Source organism: Miniopterus schreibersii (genome assembly GCF_964146895.1).
Source record: "Miniopterus schreibersii genome assembly, chromosome: 6".
NCBI lineage: Eukaryota > Metazoa > Chordata > Mammalia > Chiroptera > Miniopteridae > Miniopterus > Miniopterus schreibersii.
Genome location: NC_138107.1, coordinates 36,005,827 through 36,024,867, shown reverse-complemented (window position 1 = coordinate 36,024,867; position 19,041 = coordinate 36,005,827). Strand labels below are relative to the sequence as shown.

The 19,041-nt window shown below is 37.6% G+C and overlaps 1 protein-coding gene across 3 annotated transcripts in view; it reads left to right on the top strand.

Annotated features, from left to right (window-relative positions):
- The first annotated feature begins 13 nt into the window (after positions 1-13).
- HMGN3 (high mobility group nucleosomal binding domain 3) overlaps positions 14-19,041 on the top strand; it is a 30,198-nt gene continuing 11,170 nt past the window's right edge. For 2 of the 3 annotated variants that reach the window (XM_081139926.1, XM_081139925.1), the window contains exons 1-2: positions 149-325; positions 18,291-18,341. In XM_081139926.1, coding sequence (XP_080996052.1) covers positions 311-325; positions 18,291-18,341 — 66 coding nt within the window. In that variant the 5' untranslated portion in view covers positions 149-310. Of the gene's footprint in view, positions 326-18,290; positions 18,342-19,041 lie in introns of all 3 variants that reach the window. The other variant, XM_081139927.1, reaches the window with a different exon arrangement.

The following is a 19,041-nucleotide window of genomic DNA, read 5'->3' as shown; positions in this document are numbered from 1 at the left end:
GCTCAGTCGCCGGGCAGATTTTTCAGTAAAGTGGAAACTACAACAGCGAGTACGGAGCGAGCAGAGGTGGGCGTGCCCTCGTGGAATTTAGAACGTTGTCGCAGCCAATGGGGCCTCGCGGCCGGCTGCCGGCGCTTCTCATTGGAGGAGCCGGGAGGCGAGCGAGTAGAGGGCCCCCTGAGGGAGCAGCGGAGGTGCGGGTCGGAGAGGCCGTGCCCCGCGCGTGAGCAGCTGCAGCGGCAACCTCCAGCGGCGGCACCGGCGGTTCCAGCCCGTTGCTTTACTTTTTAGCTGCACGAGCACAGGCATTATGCCGAAGAGAAAGGTAAGTCTTACCCGAAGATTCCAGAGGCCTCCAAATGGTGCTTACGGCAGACCTTGTCATTGCAATGGCTTGCGCGGAATGCGCTCAGTAATAAGTCGGGGATTGCGAATGTCTCGGCTCTCTGCTTGTTGTAGACATTTCCCCCTTCTTCTCTCCCTCCCTCCGCCCCCATCGATCTCCGAATGTTACTTTCTGTCCGGCGACGCGTTTTCCCCGCTTTTTGAACTCCTTCTCTGTGGAATGGTTTCCAGCCCCAGCGAGACGCAAAAGCGAATGCGTTCCCTCTTCCAAGAGGGGAGTTTCCTCCGCAAACTACCAGGTTGGGATGAGTGCGGAGGGAAGGCGGCGAGAGGGGAAACGAGTCCACGCGCGGGGAGGTCGGAAAAGAGAAGTCGGGCAGATGTTGGGGTCGTTCCCACGCGGGCCGTGCCCTCGGCTGGGTGCGCCGCGCTGGCCCTGGAGGCTGAGGGAGAGGGAAAGCCATGTTTAGAATAGCGCTCACCCCCTGCTCGCCCGCGCGGCGGACCCGTATGTACCAACTCCGGTGTCAATCAGGGCTGGGGACGGCGCGGGCGGGGCCCGGGCGGCCGGACTTGCCCCGCAGTTCGCGGCGAGAGCGGCCGAGTCGGCGGCGTGCGAGACGCGCGGGCGGCGCCGGGCGCCTGGGTCGCCCGCTGGGGCCGCCGAGGGCCGGGGCCGCCGCATCCGCTCCCGAGACCCAAACCCACGCTCAGTCGGCGAGGGCGGGGTCCGTGCGTGGAGGGAGCTGGGGTCACTGTCGGCGCCGCTGCTCCTTGCGGACTATTATGTCCCCTTCCGCGCGGTCCCCGGCCACCGCGAATCTCGCACAGGGACGCCCGTTTCTCTCGGAGTCCGACCGCGACCCGCGTGGTCCCGGGGAGGGAAGGGGAGGCTTCCTCCCCCGCAGGAAACAGGTGTGCGGCGCCCGCCCCTGAGGAAACGCCGCGCGCCCTCCCAGCCCTGCCCAGGGCTCCCGGCGGCGTCAGCCCGCAGGGTTTTCCATTCGAAGCACAATTTCAAATAATAACCTGCTCTAGCCGTCAAAGACTGTGGGCTGATTTGTGTGTTTAAGTGAATGCGTTGCTTAAACCTTTTGACGTTTAAAAACACAGGCGCTTTTCGCCCTGGCCGATTTGGCGCAGTGGTTAGAGCACTGGCCTGCAGACGGAAGGGTCCCAGGTTCGGTTTCAGCCCAGAGCAAAAAAATCCTTGTGTTGTGTCCTCGGGTGAGCTTTCCCAGAAAACGGGAGATTCTGCATTATATGTCATTACTGAAAATTTGATGGAAACTTGTCTCTAATCAAACCGGTTTCCTAAAATCTTATTTTGTGCATACTATGTGCCTCTTACTGTGGGATTAGTTTCACTTGCATTATCTCATTTAATCCTCTGAACACCTTGAGTGCTATCACCCTTGAACCTGGGCTTAGAAACATGAATTACCCAACGTCTCACCAACCAGTGGCTAGTACTGAAGATTTAATTAGATATTGTAGGTCCAGACTTCTTACCTTCAAACATTAATGTCTCATTCTCTTCATTTAATGCTGGGCGGTCAAGAGGAATTTAGGAAATCCAGAGATACCCCCGGAGAAGTTGGATGGCTTATTGAGAGTTCTAATTAATGCTTGAGGTTCATTATTTAAACTTATTTTTTATGAAAGGATTGTTTTTCCAGCCCTGTTGTACTAAAGTAAGGATATTAAAATGATGCCACCATTTTCAGCATTTTATCTGAGTTTTAATGACAGGTTTGGAATTCTAGCAGAGTCAAAGGTACTAATCATCAAGAAGTGGGTTACAGGGTTAGTTGGTGCCATCTCCTTTCCTGGTAATTATTAACAAATTTAGATGAACAGTGGGTTAGATGTGCACTAACCCTTTATGTATAATGGACCCTGACATGGTAGAATCTTTGTTTTTCAAGAGCGAGAGCTGGTGAAACCATTACTTTTCCTTTCCTTTACTGTCCACCTCTCTTGGGAAGACAAGAAGAGCAGTAGAGGAACTGGCTTTTAATTATGGATTTATTTCTCTGGAAGGCAGGGAACCCCCTAAAGAAGCTAGCTAGGGGCACACCTGTGTGTCAACCCTCAGGATGTCAGAGTGTTCTTCAGAGATGACAAACCTCTCCTTGATTAATAGGAATGGTTTTCATTTATACCTAGAACTCAAAAGACCTGGTCAGGGGCAGCCACAAATTAAACATGGCTACCTTGGCCATCCCATCCATCAGGTAAACCTTGGAGCTGCCTCGTGGAATCCTGGAGTTCACCCGAACTTATATTAGAAGCCATTGTCATTAGGTAGAACCTGCCCAGATACAAAGAAAAGAACTGGACACTATCCTTGCGTAGCTTTTGGAGATCTGTAAAGTTGGAGTAACTGTCAAAACATTTACATACTCTGTGTGTGTGTGTGTGTGTGTGTGTGGTATGTGTGTGTTTACTAAAGGACTGTCTGTTCTGCATTATAATAAGTTTTAAAAGTGCCCCCACAATACTTTTTGCCATCTTGGCCTCTTTTTTCACCTTTTCCCAGAAATCAAGAAAAAGTATTTAATGAGCACATGTTTAGGCTTCTGCAGAGTAAGAAGAGACATTAGAAATAAAACATCTATAATAAAAATATAATAAATTTTTAAAATAATAATAATAATAATAAGTCTGGAACCCTAGCACCTCTTTAATGCCATAGGCATACATAGGTTGTTCTCATGGAGCTTATATTTAATTCAATAAGATGACCAGAGTAGCAGATACAAAACAATTGAATAATATTAAGCCTGTATGTATGTTCCAGAATATATAGTACAGATTCTAAAAGCTGTAGGATAGATAAGGAAGAAAGTTGAATTTTAACTGGTCTTGAAAAGGTGGGTAGAGCTCATATACAAAGGAAAAAACAGTCATTCTTTGTTATCGGGTATTTGAATGCCTCTTCTGATTGTCTCTTAACATGACCAGGCCTCAGTTACACAACTCAAAGCCCATAATATTTACATTAATGTAAAACATTCTTATGACACTCCTTAATCATATCTTTATTTTATCTGTATCTTTGGATATGATAGCTACATTAAACCAAATGGTTTTTTATTACTGCTGTAGTGTTTTTTGTAGTAGTACATCACTCAACAGTGAGGAGTTCTTCAATTAGCACTAAATCTCTGAGTTTGTGAGATTTAAATAAAGTTGACTTTCCTATATGTATTTAAATATATATTTAATTTATTTATTAATATATAAATATATATTTAATATATTTTCTATATATATTTAAATAAAGTTGACATACCTAATGGGTGATGGGTCAGTGGATCACTACTTATTCATACTGAATGGAATACCAGGGAAAATGATAATATAATGGACTCTGTGGTAGTGGACAGTGTGTGACTGAGTTCTAGACTGTTCTGGTCAGACATCCACAACTGCCTGTAGTGGTCACATTGTTCAGTGATGATTTGATGTTCTACAAAGAGGCATCAGCCAGTGAGGCCTAGAGTCAGAGTCCTGGCATGATTAGCAACAGCAAACACGTTTTCACACCCTTCTTTTTCCTTTTTCCAATTCCTCATCACTAGAACTATTAGAAATGTCTAGTGTATCACAGTAATTCTCTAATGAGAAGATTTTCCATGAATTTGGGGTGTAAATACTAGTGTTTGTTTATTCTTAAAATAAAAGTTTGGGGGGGGGCACTGTCTGCCTCCTCCTTTGAAATATGAAATTAAGTTTTATCTTTTTTCTTAAAATGGAAAGGCTCCATAGTGCTGGGCTTGGCACAGGGGATTCTTAACTAATAATACTGAAGATTTCTGATTAATCTTTCATAAAATATAACAGGTTATAACACTAGAGACAGACTCTGTAAATGAAAATACAGATACATTTGACTATATGAAAATGCATATTTTAATATGTCAGTAGACACCCACTGTTAAAATTTAAAAACTTATGAAAAACTGGGGGGAAAAATTGTACCAGATATCATTGAAAAAGTTTGCTATTTTAAAAAGATAGTCTCAAATGTCCTTATGGAAAAGATGTATATCCTTGTAAGAAAATAGCAGGCTTAAATAAATGAAAATGTTTAGTTTAGTAGAAATCAAAGAAATGCATATTATTAAGAATAATGAGATGTAGTTTTTTTAAAAGATTGGAAGTACCACTGCCCATTGCTGAGTGATATTGACACTCCATGCAACTCTCAAGCAGTGTGGTTGGGAGTATAATTTCCTTTAAAAGAAAAAACTTTATTGAGCTATGATCTACTTACCATAAAGTTCAGTCATCTATTCAGAGTATACAGATCAGTGATATCTAAGAAATGTATAGAGTTGTGTAACATTACCGTAATCTACTTTTAAACCATTTCCATCACTCCAGAAAGGTCTCTGATGTTGTTTGCAACCAGTCCCTATTCCCACCCCAGTCCCAGGCAACCACTAATCTACTCCCCATAGGTTTGCCTGTTCTGGAAATTTTATATAAAAGGATTCAAACAATATGTAATCTTTCATGTCTGGTTTCTTTCATTCAGCCTAATGTTTTTGAAGTCCACACATAGTATAGCACATATCAGTACTCCATTCTTTTTTATTGCCCATTAATACTCCATTGAATGGGTATACTCCTTTTTGTTTATCCTTTCACAGGCTGATGGACATTTGGATTATTCCAGTTTTCAGTTATTATAAATAATGCTGCCATGAATATTGGTATATAAGTATTTCATAGACATGTTTTCATTTCTCTAGGGAAGTTTTCAAAAGGTAGAGCTGGTGGTGTTATGAAAGTGTCGTTAACATTTTAAGAAACTTCTAAACTATTTTCCAAAGTGATTGTACCATCAGCACAGGCGAGTTCAAGCTTCTCTACATCCTTGCTCATTGTGATTGTCAGTATTTTTGTGATATCCATTCTAATAAATTTCATTTACATTTCCATAATAACTAATTATAATGAACATCTTTTCCTGTACATACTAGCACAATGTATATCTTCGGTGAAATGTCTATTCAGATATTTTGCCCATTTTTAATTGGATTGTTTATATTATTATTATTATCATTATTATTAATTTTAATCCTCAAGGATATTTTTTCCATTGCTTTTTGGGAAAGAGTGGAAGGGAGAGAGAGAGAGAGAGAGAGAGAGAGAAACATTGATGTGAGAGAGACACATCAATTGGTTGCCTCCCACATGCCCCAACAAGGACCGGGATCGAGCCCCGCAACACAGGCACGTGCCCTTGGCGAGGATTGAACCTGGGACCCCGCAGTCTACAGCCTGACACTTTAACCACTGAGCCAAACTGACCAGGCCTGTTTGTCTTAATTGAGTTGTACTAGTTCTTTATATTTTTTGAATGCAAGCTCTTTATCAGATGTATGATTTGTAGATATTTTCTTCCAGTCTGTAGCTTAAAAAAAACCTTTTAATATTTTAAAGAACAGAATTTTAAATCCAAGGTCACAGTTATTTTATTCTACAACTTTGATCTCATATTTAGGTCTATGATCCATTTTGAGTTAATTTTGGATATAGTGCAAGATAAAGGTTTAATTAATTAATTAATTAACTTTTGCTCATGGATATCCAGTTGACCCCACACCAGTTGTTGAAAAGATAATCCTTTTTCCACTAAATTGCTTAAGTACCTTTGTTGAAAATCAATTCATCATGATCATAAAGGTTTATTTTTGGGCTCTAAGTTGTGTTCCATTCTCTCCCTGTCTATTCTTACATTGTTTCCACATTATCTTGGTTTTATAGTAAGATCTGAAATCTAATAATGTCAGTTCTCCACTTTGTTCTTTTTCAAAATCGTTTTGGCTATTACATCCTTTGCATTTTCATATAAATTTTAGGATCAGCTTGTAAATTTCTACAGAAATGCGTGTTGTGATTTTGATGGGGATTTAATTGCGTTTATAAATCAATTTGGAAAGAATTGTCATCTAAGCTATATTGAGTTTCCAGGTCTGAATATGAAAGGTTCTGACAGATAGTATGCCATCCGTAAGTGCTTGCTGAGTTTGAGTCAATATTGATATGGAACCTGTATTTGAGTAAAGACTCCAGAATGGTAGGGTTGTTCATTTTATCCATTCATTCACTCACTCCATGTTAAATAAACATTTCTTGAGCATCATCTTTATGCAAGGTACCATCACCTCAGGGAAAGTAAGTAAACTATTGTTTTTTTCTGACCCTTTTGAAGTAAATTAATAAATGCCCTATTTTAAGGATCTTTCAGTCTCACAGGGTAGGAAATATACATATGCAATGCAAGTATTTATAATTCACGACAAGAAGTGATAATAAACCATAAGAAAAGCTATGAGCAGTGGAGCATTTAAAGATTTGGCCAGAATGCATGTCCAAAGGAAAAAACCCTGACAAAAGTTGTTTGGTTCAAATGGTTGGGGGTTATAGCTTTTTTAAAATATATATAGTCTTAAGAGAATGAGTGCTAGTTTGTTACTATAGGTGATCTGTCATTGGTCTTTCTGTGAAGTATTGCTTTCTCTGCAGTCTGAGGAAGTTAAATTCAAGGCCTGTTACTACAGTTGAGATTGGATTGTAAACAGTAGCCATCCTCCCTCCTTAGTAGAGATTCAGTGACTTCTTGGTCCTTACGCATTTCTGTTCATGACCCTCTTGTGCTTTAAAGGTGGTTGTGTGGGACCATGTATCCAAATTGACACACCTTATTTGATTGATTACCTAATTTTGAATTAACTTTGTAATCCTAATTCCACTTGAGCATGAAGTTTTTGATGGCTCTGGTCTTTTTTTTAATCGCCATAGCTCCTAGCACAGGTACTGTAATTATTGAATGAGTATATTGAATGAGTGATTTTCAAGAGAAGAAAGTATAAGTTTAATTATTTCATATATTTGTTGGGGAGATAGTCCAATTTGGTCTGACTTTACAGTTTATTAGCTATATGATTTAGGGCAGGCTACTTAACTTCTTCCTAAGCTTCTAAATTCCTAAATCTCTGAGAATCAGTTTCCTCATCTGTAAAACCAGAATAGAATTATGTTCTACCGCATTGGGTTGTTGAAGGAATTAAATGAAATAGTGAATGCAGAGTTCTTAGCACAGTGCCTGGCATATGTAAAACAGTCAATGGATATTCATTATTGTGATGATGATATTTTTAACTATTAAGAAAACTACCATGAATTAATAGGCTTGTAGTAAGCACCAAGCTTCCATTTTGTACGACAAATGGCACACACAGTGGGTAGGGAGCAAGCCTTTCTCACCTTGGATGTCTAATTAACTGCAATTAGAGGAGTAAATGTTCAGCAACCAAATAAAAATGTAGTGCTTTTGAAAGAACATAAGCTTTAATCTGGTGCATTTTTTACATGGTTGATTTTTCTTACAGAAAAGAAATGTGTTTAAAAATATCTTCACATAACATTAAAATTCCCTTGGCAAATCAGTTATCAAGTGATCCTCTTTTCTTATATTTTCCTCCGAAAACACTCCTTTTGTTTACACCAAAATTAAATGTATTCCACTTTTCTTTAGGGTATACTTTGGAAATGGTGACTGAAATAACCATTTAAGCTGTCTGCTTTCATAGTACCTAGTATGTTGAAATATGAGGTTAATCTCCTGAGTAATTTAAAAATCAGTGTTGAAGATAACAAACCAAATCAAAATGTTGAATATTTTTTTCACTGGCTGCTTACTTATTGTACATTTCATTTTCTTCTCAGAAAAATTCAGCCGAATCCTATATTGGTTCCTAGTCAAGATTTTTATTGAGTCTAATATTCTTATATCTGTGGCCATGTCCAGAAACGGCGATTTAGATATGCCCAAGGCAAATGCATATTAAGTCACCCATAAAGTAAACGATATGCATGTTCAGATGTAAGGAAATAGAGGAAACAATTTTAAATTTCAAAATTGGTTCTAAAATTTAATATTTAAAGAGAAACTTGTATCAGTAGTAATATATAAATACATGTGTTACTATTAAAATTTAAATAGCTACCATTTATTGAATGCCTGGATGTACCAGTCCTGAGCTATGTGTTTTATATTTATTAGGCACCTTAGGTTTAAGAAAAATATGTGAAGTCATTATATATGGGAAGTATTATGGTGTCATTTCAGTTTATTCTCACAACAGTTCTGTGAGGTTGTCCTCATCTCACAGATAGTGATATGACAGCCACAATAAATAAATTAGGTAGCTTTCTATTGCTCAGGCACTGTTCTGAGCACGTTGCATTAATGAACTGAATCACCCCAGTAATCCTCCCAAATAAGACAAAAAGTACTGTTCACACTGCCATTTTGCAGAAGGCCCCAGTGATAGGGAATGGTCCTGGCAGCCTGGCTCCAGAGCCTGTGCTCTTAACCATTGAGCCCCCAGCCTTTCTCATACACAGTGAGAATATTGGGACTCAGTGAGATAAAGGAATTGCCCCTGGGCCACACAGCTAGAAACATAGAATCAGGAATTCTACCCAGCTCTCTTTTACTCAAGAATATTGCTCTTAACCATTCCACAATGCTTCTGATAAATGTTTATTTCTAATAATCTTATATACTTTTATTTAAATAAAGGTGCCCAACGAATCAAACAAGGAAGAACCAAAAGCTATATAAACTAGTGAGTGTTTATTTGTTTAAAATGTTGTCTTTATTAAGATGTAGGCTGATGCCATTGCTTCTAGGTGCCAGTCAGAGAAAGTTACGCAGCAAGTTGTTATTACCTGCAATCATGCCCTAAGGCAGGCCTCGGGGTCCAGGCCCCTGCTTCTGGAAGAGGCACATTATCATGGAGTCTTCTGGGTATTTCAGTAACTGATGGACTATAGGGACATATACAAGATATACATAATTTCCTCACCCAAGTATTGATAGCTTTGAGTACTGAGAGTCTAAGACTTCATATTTTCTCAAATCCACCATGAACTGTTGGATTTACTATTGCCAAGATATATTGTCTTCGTTAATTTTTTTATATATAGAATAATAGGGATACTCCCCTATGACCAGAAAACTGTGAATACACTTGCATATTATACAGTCTATTGAGAGATTGTAGCGTAAATATTAAGCCACCATTATTTAGGCATTGGATTTAAAAAATCAGCAGGTGCTTTTGATTTTGGAACTCAAATAAGACTAAAAGGTTTATAGCTTAGAAAATCTATTGGACCTAAGACTAGATGGATTTTTATTTCAATGTTCTGGATTACCAATTGATTTAATTTTAACTATAAAGTTATTTTTTAAAGGTATAAAGTGATATTATTTTAAAATGATAACTTAATTATTTTAAGCCCATTCAAAGATATAAACAAAGTCTACCCTGAGAGGTGTTGTGGTCTTTTTTTTAACATTTCTTTTTCTTTTCTCTCCTACGTTCTCTTTTTTTTCTTTTTGGATGTAAGCTATGGTTTTTTACAGTACTGGACAGATTTAGTTAAATTCTACTCTGTGGGGAGTCATGAGTCTTTGACATAGTGTATGTGGGAGATAAACTAAAGAATTTTCTGAAGTTTCATATATATGCCATGTAATATATTTTTTTAACTATATTTTTCCTGTTTCTCATTGCTTTTCCTTACCTGTTCTCTTGATATAATTTTTAATTTTACTACTTCCCCTTTTAGTGGTCATATGTCAGTCACATCAGAGACAGCTGATTAGTTTTGCAAAAATACAAGGAACAACGTAACTGCATTTACCATTTGCTAGAAGCTAATTCAGATGTAGGCAAAAGTAACTGTCTGGTAACACCCTTTTAAGAGCCCAGGTGTAAAAGTTGGAATACATGTGTTTAGTGTGGACTCTGATACTCTTTACTGGGGGAAAGTAACTTGACCTCTTTGAACCTCTATTCCTCATCTGTAAAGTGGGAATATTAAGACTGCCCCTGTGTATCTCAGTGCTCTTGAGAGGATCATATACAAGAACAATGTGCAAGGACATTGAAAAATGTAAAGCACTATTAAAAATTATAGAAGTGACTTGGTGGTTTGTCTTTGGTTTTAATAGTGAGACAAAAATACATGTATCTGTGTATGTGACCATTTAAAAACCCAGAATAGTAAATTTATATGCATGTCAACATATAGTATTTTAATGGGAAATTATTTGTTGTTATTCTAAGAGGTTCAAAAATGAGGGGGAATAAGAAATACTCCATTACATTTTATGTGCTCCTTGGCTAAGGATACAGGTTAAAATATTTCCCAAACTGGAAGCCCTTTGCTCTTCTAGCATCCCAGATTTGCATCCAGTTTTGAAATTAGGAAAACTTAGAGTGGTGTAGTGGTTAAGAGAATGAACTCTGAGACAGCCTACCCGAGTCTGAATCTCAGCCCTTCCACTTACCAGAAACATTGCCAGCTGGGGGTTCTTGGGCAAGTTATTTAACCTCTTTCGCCTCAATTCCTCATTTATAAAGTGGGCAAGATGCTATTTTACCAACCTCACTGGGTTGCCACAAGGATTAACTCATTTCGATCATTGCCTTGCACATAGTGCAATATGCATGTTTATTAAGATGATGATTGTTCTTTTGGGTCTCTTGTCCTTTTCCAAGACCTCAGTACCTGGAATCCCTGTAATATTCACAGGACACTTCCTCAGTGTGATTAATAAGTGTATGAGCAGCAAAGTAAGTCAGGCAAATGAGACCTTCATGTCCATCTTCTTAGTTATATTCTTGAGAAACTTAGACCCATGGACATGAGATACGAGGCCAAATAGAATGCAGGCTTCTGACCTCAGTCAGGTGCTTCCTTCATGACCCCATCCCATACAGTATCCCACACACGGAAAAAAGGCAACTCTCATGAAAGAGGCAACTCATGCCAAAGAGTTGTGTAAAATATTTTGAATTATTTATTTCATATTAACAATATAGTCCCATTATTGAATTATGTACATTTATGCTAATAAAATTTCTCTGAACCTGGTTGAACATGGCTTTTTCTTTACTTTCAGTTACCTTTACAATGTGAGATATTTTCCCTAAAAGTATCCCTCAGAAAAGAGAGAGTTGCTGTTTATTTCCAATCATCCAAAGTCTTTTAAAGCAGAATTATTACTTTTATCTTGAACAACAAAATATTATTTTGGGAAGATACTAGCCTGACATGATTTTAATAAGTATAATTTGGGTTTATAGAAGTTGGTGAAATTAATCAATATAGCAAAGGAGGAGGGAGCAAAGAAATTTAACAGTTATTTGATTATTAGTCCTCTGCATGTGATCTCTCAATTCCAGGTATTGGATTTTTAAAAAGCAATGCAATATTGGAAGGTCCCAAAATACACCTCCAGAATGAATGAAAAACAGCCATACTAATGTTAAACGATTGTCCTGATGGCTTTTAATAAAATTTTTAGTGTCTGTTTCATGTGTTATAGAAATATTTGAATATTTAAGGGAACTGTTATTTGAAAAACCTCATAAGATTTCATGGGTAGTACCCCATTTGTAGAAGGAAATTAACATTGCATTACTCAAGTAGTTACTTTATGTGTTAATCTTAGCAGAAGTAGGTGTAGACACATTTTTCTTTTCTGGATGGGTTTTTGGATTTTTTTTTGTCCTAGAATGGTTGTCCTCTGCTAACCAGCTCACTATTGGACTGCTTTCTTTTCACCAGCCTCACATTTGTAACAGAAATTGTAAATTAACTTTAAAAGAAATTTTAAGTAATAAAAAAATAACAATTTTAAAATATTGGCCAATAAATTAGAGGAAGATCACCTCCAAGTAATATAGTCCCCATGTTAAAAGAAGTGATTGTTGGTTATATCTGCTTCCAGCTTTTCCACATTAACATGGATAACCCAGGAGTTGAGACTGGATTTTGTTCTATCGCTACTGGCAAATGGTTAAATAATTTAATTCACTTAATTTATACAGCAATAGTCTTCGTCACTAAAAATCTGAGAAGTAACTCTGAGAGCCTATACTTACCAGAAGGGACTTTTTGGAACTTTAATATAAGGTCCAGCACACGTTGCTGAGGATCCTGAACTCTCCTCTTTCTTGCGTGTGGCTGAGAAACATGGCACCAGGCGTACTAGACTAACACTCCCCAACTTCCTGCCACACCCTCAGTAAAGCTTCCTCTGCAGTGACGAATTCATAGGCTATTGCCATCTAGAAGTGTTCCCAAGCAGCTGTTGAACGGCATAAGGATTTTCTCTTCTCTGATCCCTTCCCAAGTTTGGAGGAAGAAAAGTGTGCTCATGACCCCCACAGTGCCCTCGGTAAGGTGGTAACTGCTGTTTATTGAAAGAGAAGCTCAGCAATGGGGTAATTTTTCCTGTTGATTCCTTATGGGCAGTCTATAGAATAAAAATCCCCAATTTCTTCTCTTGCTTTCCTGATAAGGACTGCTGGTCCTGTTGTAGTCTTAAGGAAGATATAGTTGTGTCCTCTTCAATACAGGTTAGTGTCCTAAGATGCAGGGCCCAGGCATCTTTGAATAAAGAAAGAAGGGATATACTTCAGTTAGTCAGTGCTGAAGGAACCCACGCTCCCTCTGCCACATTATCCTCCCACACTAGCCCAAGAGGGAGAGTTTTGAATCAGTGTTTATAGTGATCTTGGCTTCCAGTCTTGCCCTACACCAGTTCCTTCATATCAGCACAAATGAAGTGATTATGAATTATATGTCTTGAACAGAAAGAGAAGAGGCAGTGTATAAACCAGATTTATAAGCCATTTAAAAAACACAAAAAATACTGTGAGTAAACCTAGTCATGGAATTTGTGTTCAGGAATAGACCTGGCACTGTTAAACTGGGCTTCTAGCTCCCCTCCCCCACACACACACCTAATACCAGTAATAGTTTTGGTAATAGTTTTGAGGAATTCTGAGCATTCCTATTTACCCAATGCTCAGAATTTATAAATCTGACTTATTTTTATCATATTTGCTTCAGATATTTTTAGTAAATAAAATGTTATAAAGTTCAAGTTTGAAACACCTCCTTGGTTCCCTTCTCTTGTCAGCTTCCCTAGAGACAACCATTATGAATTTGGTGTGTATCCTTTCAGTCCATGATTTTATGCATTTATGATATATTTGACATATATAAATCCATAATATTGATTTGTTCATGTTTTAAAATTTGTGTAAGTGGAATCATATACATGTATTCTTATTTTTTTCCTTCTGTCGCTTGACATTATAATGAATAAGTATAATTTACTTAGGTGTATTGTGATTCTTAATGTATTTGGACCTTTTCTAATGACTTATTTTGTGGTCTCTATTTATCATGTGTTTCCCTTTGCTTTGTTCTTTTCTCCCTTGCCTTTTATTTGTAAAATTTGCTTACTTTCACTTCTCCTGACTTTTAGGTTTATAGGTCCTACTTATTTTCTTAAAAATTTTAATGACTATATTTTAATTTTTTTTTTAATGAAGTCTAAGATTTTTCTTTGTCTGTATTGTCCTACAGAACAAAATCAAAACAAAACCAGGACCTTTAACTTCTGATCTGTTCTACTCTCATCTTTTGCAGTGGTTATTGTCTAAAACTGTGCTGTCCATTATGGTAGCCAGTAGCTTCATGAGGTTATTAACCACATAAAAAAAAAAATGAGCTGAATTTTTAAAACTTTAATTTTAATCAATTTAAATTAAAAAACTGGTATTAAATTCAGTTATTGGAAAGTTTTACATATGTTTGAAACAACCTGGATATGTAAAACCACTATAAGCTTTATGAACTCTAAATACAGATGAGGTATTCTTGGTGAAAACTTAGCACTTGAATGGAGATGTGCTATAAGTATAAAATACATGTCAGATTTTGAAAATTTAGTACAAAATGTTTGTGTAATATCTCAATAATTTGTATATTGATTACATGTTGAAGTGATAAAATTTTAAAATATTTAGTTAAATAAAATATTATTAAAATTAATTTCATCTATTTCTTTTTACTTTTTCAATGTGGCTATTAGAAAATGTAGAATTACATGGTATATTTCTATAAGACAGCACTGATCTAGGAGTTCTATTGAAACTTTTAAATATTTAAACACACACAACATAGATATTATTATCTATAGGGAGTAGCTAATTAAATTTACCAACATATTTCATACATTTCTTCTTCTATACTTTTCTTCCACCTGGATTCATTTTTTTTAATTGCTGAATTTGATCCTTTAGTAATAGGTCCTTATTGAAAGAAAGGCTCTATTGGTCTCTACAATAGTTTGCCTTCATTCTTGAGTGATAGCAAGGTATAGAATTCTAGGTTGACAGTTTTTCTCAGCTTCTTGAACATTACCCCATATTTTGTTACCTTTGTAGTTGCTGGTGAGAAGTAATTCTTTGTAGATTATCCATCTTTTAACTCTGATAACTTGTAAGATTTTTCCCATTGTCCTTGACATTCTGTAGTTTTATTACAGCATTTCTCAATGTATTTGTTCTGTTTGTTTCCAGTTTGTTCCTTGGTGTGAGCTTTCAATCTGGAGACTCATTACTTTAATTTGGAAATATTCTGTTTTATGTCTCTGCCGTCCTACTAGTACCTCTGTTCTCTGCTTCCGAAATAAGTAGTAGGTATATGTGAAGCTTCTCAATTACCCACCATGTTTCCTAACCTCTCTTTCATATTATCCATTTCTTTATTGCTCCTAGTTGCATTCTGGACTAATGCAACTTTCAGTAGTCTGTGACAATTCATTATTTCTATTACTATCCCTGGTCTAGTGTTTATGTTTCAAGTTTTTCTTATTTCAGTTAGCCTACTTTTATTTGTAATAAAAAAATTTCAACTGCCCGTTGATTTTGCCAAAGTTTAGGCCTTCTAGGCCAATAATCTATCACCAGGTATTCAATAATCCACCTGCCTGCCAACTTGCCCTCAGTGATCTGAGGGCAGTGCTCTAGAGTCCTAGAATCCTTGTTGTGCCTTCCATCTGGCCACCATATATGTCCCCCATCCCGTGCTGCCTCTCAGCTCAGTACCCATGCCATTTAGTTGCAGCAAGCTCAGATATGTGAATGAGACCTTTTCCTTTCACCATGGTTCTCTGCCCTCTTGACCATTCTAGATTAGCATAAACCTGCCCCGTCCTGGGGAGTGGGGCAAGAACCCCTCTGCCTTGGAATTTCCTGTCCCCGTCTTAGTCACCTCATCCTTCCCATCAGCCTGCTACAATATTGAAATACATCTGAGATCATCTATGTACACCCTCAAGCCTTGTTTCCCCTTTTCTTTGTTGTTACTCCTCACGATCCCTTGGGACAGAAAACTTCAGACTTCTCTTTTAATCCCTTCATACCATGCCCTCCTTGTATCTCCAGGCTCATGGCTAAATATTAATGTTCTACATAGTGTGTGATAAGATAGCCTGAGATGGTTGGTCTTTATGAAATAGTATACCTGTTAACCTGTGCAACTAAAACAGATGACGAGGCTGCAGAGAATCTGGATGTAAGGGGATGTGCTCAAGCCCAAGGTGCTGTTGAATATAATTTTATATTTGATAATTCAGAAGACTCAACATCTATATAACAATTTTTAGTCTATGAAATGCTTTTCCCGACATCTTGCTTGTTCACTAGCATGACCCTTTGAGTTACATGTCATTATAATCTATCATTCACAGATAAAGAGACAGCCATGGTGATCAAGGCACTGCCCCAGATCACACAGCTCCTAGGTAGAAAGCTAAGATTTAAGCTGGTGTCCTGACCTGCATTGCTGCCACAGTTCCACACTGATCTCAGGGTAAAGATCAGTTGGGTTGTTCCTGACTGTAAATTTGTTACATGCCTGTTAATAGAAAGCCCTTGTGGAAAGATTGCCGGAGAAACCAGCTTTGCCTAGAGTTATATTTCTTCACATCTCTAGTCTTATGTTCATTCATCCGAAGGCATTAATATTTTCAATTATACCTGCTTTTTTAAGTGGCATCCTTTCAAGTTTCTCTTTTTCAATAACTTACATCCAATTCAAACATTATCAGGTCACTATTTAGAGAGTGATTTCTTAGTCATATTGCTGTCACTAATCCACTGCTTAGAAAAATATTGAAAATGTTGTTAAATCATTTTTAATTTTTTAATGTAGTTTAACATCAACAATAGCTATGTGCTGCTTCTTTAAATGCCTGTTGGTAACAGAGGGTACCCCGGATTTAAATCTGCCCAGTGGCCCAACAGGTATGAAGGGCAGCCCAGCATTCCTTGACAACCGAGGGTCTGATTTGTGGCCAGAAGGGTCAAGTTTGTGAAATGAGCAGAGGAAGTGAACACAGCCGAATGGCCCATCTAGGGATTGTCTTCATATGGTCAGACTTTTTAAGATGTGCCCTCTCTAACTCCATTAACTGATATAGCACTAGTTCTGTGAACCAGACAATCATGTACAAGAGAGTGGAGAACAGAAAGGTGGAAGCTCTGTTTCCCTTTATGATAGAGGAAGTCCCATGGAGGAAGGAATATAGTTCATTGATTTGGGAAACAGAAGAAAACTATGAATCTGGGAAGTTCTAGAGAGAGGTAAACTGATAGACTGGGTAACAGGAAACCATAGGAAGAAGAGAAGTTTATTATGTCCTGTGACTTGAAGAAAAGCTTTTGTCTTTCTCAAAGACTTTGTATACTTCTGACCTATGTTTTACATATTATTTTATGTTTTTAAATTTAGCATTATTTGATGTGTACTTTCTATGTAGTCACATAGCCTAAATATTTTTAATCCCATTGTATTAATAGTTACATAGTTTACTTAAACATTTCCAGTAAGTCATTTCCAGTTTATTCCATATTAGAAACAGTACAAACAGTACAAATAAAACCAGAATCTTTCTTTGAGCCCTGGTTCTAAAATTGGAATTACTGGACTATCACATAATTAGTCTTATGTGTGTTTTTCATATTGCCAGGTTGTTCTTTGAAAATATTATTCTAATTTACAGTGTCACCTGCCCCACCAAACAGTGGGTTTTATGATCTTACATTTTTTTTCTCTTTTTATTAGATAAGGCATTACCACATAGCTGCTTCATTTTGCTAAGCTAAACAGTGTGCCAAACATCAGTTTGCTATTTGTAATTTTTCCTGATGGGAACTATATTTATATCTTGTGTTAAATAGCTAAATTTTCTAATTGTTTTAATCTTACTTACTGTCTTTAGCCAATAAAAATAAATATATTGGGGTAGTTGGTATGTCATGTAAATCTATTTTACCCTTTGTATGCAAGCCTGTAAAAAAGGCAGGTTTGAACTGTCCCGAGAGTGGGCTCAGGGCTGCACAGGGCTGGGTTAAAATCAGGGAACAAATCAGCTTGGGTGGCGGGGCTCTTGGCTGTCCTGTCAGGCTGGGAGTGTCGTAGAGGTGCTGGAGTTGATAATGGAAAAATGGTAATATTTTATAAAAATAATAAGTATCAATTTAAGTCATATCAAGAAATGGGCTAGAAATCAAAGGCAAGTATGGGATGAAAATACTCTTTTGCAATTGGCTTAGGCTTTCCCAACATCCTGCCCTCATCTCAGAGCATCAAGCAAACTGGAACATGCAGGCGGATCCTAGGTACCCCGCCACTGACTTCTGGGTCCCTGTTCTTTAACCCACATGGAATCATAAAAGAACGAAAATTGCTTAGGGTTGAATGTACATTGAGGACAGGGACTCATATCAGTTCTTGCACCACTCCTGCTTTAAAACAAGAGCAGTCATTCAGATAAATGCAATGTGTGTGTGTGTGTGTGTGTGTGTGTGTGTGTGTGTGTGTGTGTGTGAAAAACATATCCTTATACAAACTTACTTTTCCCCCCACAAAATATCTGTTGGTTTATGTGGTCCAGAGAACTTAAATAGCTTTTTTTAAAAAAATCTCCCTCTAATGTGTGTTTTCCAATTTAAATACAATTCACTGAAATATTTTCTTTCTAGTCTCCAGAGAATACAGAGGGCAAGGATGGATCCAAAGTAACTAAACAGGAGGTAAGTGTATCTTTTTGACATCCTGTATTTAATTATTTAACTGGAATTTTTAATATTGTTATGATTGTCTGCATCTGAATGAATACTATTCCTGTACAAGGTTGTTGAGACTACATAGGCCAGAGATAAGAGTGTCACTGTGTAGTCTCCCTTGGCTTGGGTATATTTCAGTCGGTTCACAGATGAGTCATTTTTCCACTTACTGTGTTGTTTATGTTTCTACCTGTGGGTCCCGCTGTCTTGTTAAAGCAGATACTGAGAATTCCTTCTGGGCAAAAATCAAGATAATAGGTAAATTCATCAAGGAGAACAAAGTTTGCCTTTCACAGCAAGGAAATCAAAGACTTCTGATTTAATAAATTCTCTGCTCCAGTGAGTGAATTATAAATTACTTTTTAGGTTTTGAAATTTGCCTAAGAGGAATCATCTCTAAAGTAAAAAACTATGAAAGGATACACAAGATGTCAAAATATTAAAGTTGGGGGTTTTTAATCAGAAAAATTCTTAGGGCTTAAGATAATTAATTAGGCAATAATTCAAAGAAGCTCTGTATTAAAATACAGAAACCTCCAAACAGCTAGGAACTTGGAAGAGATGCTTGCTTTCATTTGACCTTCCTTGGTAGTATCATGAACTTCTAAAAGGAGATGGGTGAAAAAGTAGCAAGTGAGATGGTAACTATGGTGACAGCCATTCACTT